The sequence below is a fragment of the Lathyrus oleraceus genome, chromosome 4 (assembly GCF_024323335.1).
Source record: "Lathyrus oleraceus cultivar Zhongwan6 chromosome 4, CAAS_Psat_ZW6_1.0, whole genome shotgun sequence".
NCBI lineage: Eukaryota > Viridiplantae > Streptophyta > Magnoliopsida > Fabales > Fabaceae > Lathyrus > Lathyrus oleraceus.
Window position 1 is genome coordinate 414,147 of NC_066582.1, and position 3,989 is coordinate 418,135.

At 34.1% G+C, this 3,989-nt stretch overlaps 1 protein-coding gene across 2 annotated transcripts; it reads right to left on the reverse strand.

The window, feature by feature from the left end:
• LOC127138237 (elongation factor 1-gamma 2) lies at positions 1 to 2,256 on the reverse strand. 2 transcript variants are annotated; one of them, XM_051064634.1, is made up of 6 exons: positions 2,132 to 2,256; positions 2,010 to 2,055; positions 1,665 to 1,928; positions 1,481 to 1,582; positions 884 to 1,370; positions 1 to 651 (listed from the first exon to the last, which is right to left on the reverse strand). In XM_051064634.1, exons 2-6 carry the CDS (start codon positions 2,016 to 2,018, stop codon positions 272 to 274), a joined length of 1,242 nt encoding a protein of 413 aa, XP_050920591.1. In that variant the 5' UTR covers positions 2,019 to 2,055; positions 2,132 to 2,256; the 3' UTR covers positions 1 to 271. The 2 variants fall into 2 exon arrangements, with proteins under 2 accessions (XP_050920591.1, XP_050920590.1); XM_051064633.1 differs by having other exon boundaries at positions 2,010 to 2,221.
• Between the last annotated feature and the right edge of the window lie 1,733 nt (positions 2,257 to 3,989).

Here is a 3,989-nt window from a genome sequence, read left to right on the forward strand (position 1 = left end):
TGTTCCATCAAATTTCTTTATTTTTTAAAACAAATAAAAAACACTTCGAACCCATGTACCAAAACAGGGGACCAAAAAACACACTGAATCCACAATTTTTCATACATACTAAAAAAAGATACTAGTCTTCCCTTGCAAAAATGAAAACTATGGTGAAAACATCAAGTCAAATCGAAGTATCGGCTTGAACTTCCCTGAAACTGAGATAACAAAGAAACTAAACTATACCAAAAACAAAGACGAGCATAATAACCTTGCATATAATAAATTATCACTTGAAGCACTTGGCATCCAAAAGAGCCTCTCCCTCAAAAGGTTCAAAATCTTCAATCATCTGACTGACTCGCTCCTTTTGAGCTTCATCTGATATGTCCACCTTAGTCCATTCATAAAGCTCCATGTCATAGCATTCCTCCATCACAAACTTTGGGATTTCTTGCCCGCGGAAAAGCCACAGTCCCTTCACCTTAAAAGGTGGCTCCGATCCAATTATAAGCATCTTACCAAATGCATACTTGCGGGCCAAATCCATCCTCTGAAGAAATCCACCAACCTTGTTCAAAGTGACAAAGGAAACAGTGTTCTCATCTTGGTACTTGTAATCACAGAACCAGAGAGAGTATCCTTCAGGATCATACATATCCCAAAATCCTGCAAGATGGGAAAAAGGATTTCTTTTAATTGATCTTGCCTATATGGAAATCTATGACATTCTTTAAATTGAGATGATATTCATAGAGCAAACTTGGCAATGAAACTATTACTGTAAGCTAGTATATAACCATCCTTGACAATGAAACTATTACTGTAAGCTAGTATATAACCATCCTTGACAATGAAATTGAAAACAAGGACACCAAAGGGAAGAGAATAACAGCAATACCTTTGATTGCAACCTCCCTGAAGTTGGTCTTGGTGTTTGAGTAGAGTCTTTTCCATTCATCTAGTACCATCTTACTAGGAGGAAGAAGATCAAGTGGGTTCTTGGGTTTGGGCTTGGGCGCCTCCTCTTCAACCTCTGGTTCTTTGGGCTTTTCGGCAACCTTCTTGGCCTCCTTGGGCTTAGACTCCTTTGGCTGGGCAGGCTTCTTTGCAGATTGAACAGGTGGTACAGCTTCCGTCTGCTTGGCCTGACCTAGTATCTTGCGGAAGTTTGGCTGGTTGACCAAAGTCCAGAAGTACCTCTCCACATGAGGAAACTCAGAGGTGAAGGTCTTGACCAAGACTTTAGTGAAACCCAAATACAAATTGCTTATCATAATGATGTCGGCAAGGGTGACAGAATGGCCAACCAGGTAAGTATTGGAGGCAAGGTGAGTGTTCAAAGCAGTCAAAGCTCTCTTCACCCCGGCAATTGCAGCCTCCTCGGCCTTCATTCACACAAAGAATTAAGATCAATCCAAAACATAAAACCAATTGGAAACATAATATCAGGGAAAAGGAACATAATAAAAAGAGATTTGCATGGTAGAGAAGTTACCGGAGGAAGGTATGTTCCATATCCGACTCTTGGGTAGTACCACTTCTGAATATTGGAATCAATCTCAAAAGATGAAAAATCAATCCATTGCTCAACTTGAGCCTGAAAAGTAAAAACAGGATGAAATTAGATATTATAGTAAAATAGAGGAATTGAAAGGGGGAATTGGACAAAAAAAAGTTACATATTCGATGAGAGAAGATCCAAAGAGAGTGGTGTCGTCTTTAGATCGGGCAACATAACGAGCAATAGCATTGCTCTCAAAGACAGGACCGTGTGGGGTTTCCAAAACAGGAACTTTGCCAAGAGGATTCATGGCGAGAAATTGAGGAGTTTTATTAGAGACACCAAACTCAAAGTTAGGGGCGTATTGAACTTGAACGGAAGCATATTCGGCAGCAATGAGTGCTTTGTAAGCATTTTTGTTTCCTTGGCCAGTATGCAGGATCTACAAAAACAAGTTGCAAGCAATTAGATTATTATGATTATTAGAAAAGTAACGAAACATTAGTGAGTGATAGAGACTTACGAGAGCCATGGGTTAGTTGAATATGCCGCTCTAGTTAGTTTAAGATCTGATGAACGAGAAATGAATGAATAATGAGAATGAAAATGAGAAAGAAGATAAAGCAGGGAAGAGATGCTATTTACCTCACAGTAACGCTTTTGCGAGCGGCGGACACTCACTTCGTTTTAGGGTTTTTCTATTTTACACAATGGGTCGGATCACTTCAACCCGACATCCTATTTCTTTTTTAGCTTCTATAAAAACTCAATTCAAATATTATTTATTTTTTAACTTTAAATTTTTAATGGGCTTAGAGCCCAACCCAAATAACAAGTTACTCACTCAATATCCATTAAAAAAAATATTAAATGGCAAATAATAATATACTAATAAATAATAAAAATTCACCAACATACACCAAAAAAATTGTCTCAAAATAATTGTTTTTTTACGATACTAATGCAACATCTATTAGTTTTTTCCACTAATATATCTCTGGGTATTAATTTTCACTTTTTCAAGTAATTTATTTACTATAATTAATAAGGATATTCTAATAAATGATATTAAATTTATCATTAAAAAAATGATTAGAATAAAAAAATATTTCTAACTAAATGGCAAGGATGACAGGGATATTTATTTTTTTAATAATTAATTAATTATTTAATTAAAATAAATAATAACTTTAATTATTTTTTTAAAATTAAATTTATTAAAATTTTGAATCTAAAGCTCATGCTATTGTAGTATCATTCTAGTATCCATAATGTCTAGTATCGATAAGTTATATAAACACGTATCTTATATTTTAGAAAATCGATGTGGGACTTAGTATATAATATTATAATTTGCATAGTTTGAAGTCAACCTGGTTTATTTTTGTCGACTAGACTTCCAACTAGCTTATGTCTTGTTGAATTCATGAAATGGTGAAAATAATTTGTGTCTCTTACAATCAATGGAAGCACAACCTGCATCAATTTGAAACAGTTTGAAGATGAACAACAACAATAACACTAGTGATCGATATTTAAAGACATCTCTTCACTTTCACAACGACAACTCCAAACAAAGATATCATTGAACATTTTTTTGATAAAATTCATATGCAGGAAACTAAAGAGAAGGAAACTCAAAATCTTGTGCATCTGTTTTGTAACAAATGAGGAACAAGCTTCTTAACGTTATTGTTATCTTTCGTATACCTGCTCTAATCACAAATAATTCCAGCTCTCTTACACAACATGTTGATTATAAGTGGTTTTAAACATGATAATGCATGAGATAGATGAATATGACAACTATTTCATACATATGGAATACGAGCAATCCATTGACAAGTTACTCACCAATTTTAGTAGCTTGGACTATGAATGTTTATGGGGTTCTTAGTTACATTAAGGAGTTGTTGATGAACCCCTGAAGAATATGCATTTGTACATGTCACTGCTTTGGAAAAATTTATGTATAAAATCGTTTAATTTATTTCACTAATTATCAACTAGAACTTTGGGTATCAAGGGCATTAATTTACGACATAGATATGTCGAATACTCTATGAAGTAAAATTTGATTCCTACATGCATATCTGACTTAGAAAAACTTGGTTAATTTAGGATAATATACTAGTATTTCTTCATGGCTTTAATTGAATTACTACCATTAAGTCCTTTCCTGAATCAGCAAGATGCATTTCAATTTATCTTTGAATCCTGATTGTGTGAATATTGTTGGTGCAAAGGTAGAATAAATGATGAACGGAAATATTCTATTAAGAGAATGACGGCTACAAAACATGATAAAAGTTACAATGATTGCCACCCTATTTATAAGCTAAAATTAGGGTTACTAGAATAGGATAAAATACTAAAATACCCTCTAACAAACTTAGGGGCTAAGAAAATAGTACAACTAATAAATATGAATTACTTCTAATACCATCCCTTAATTCATATTCCATCAAAACTTGTAACACCAATTCCATCCCTTAATCTGAGA

Bases quoted from the DNA above. Each gene is read 5' to 3' on its own strand.
- LOC127138237 (XM_051064634.1), bottom strand. The intron at 1,583-1,664 runs GTAACTTTTTTT...TTTACTTTTCAG, and splicing joins GATCTTCTCTCATCGAATAT to GCTCAAGTTGAGCAATGGAT. The intron at 1,371-1,480 runs GTAACTTCTCTA...GTGTGAATGAAG, and splicing joins ATGGAACATACCTTCCTCCG to GCCGAGGAGGCTGCAATTGC.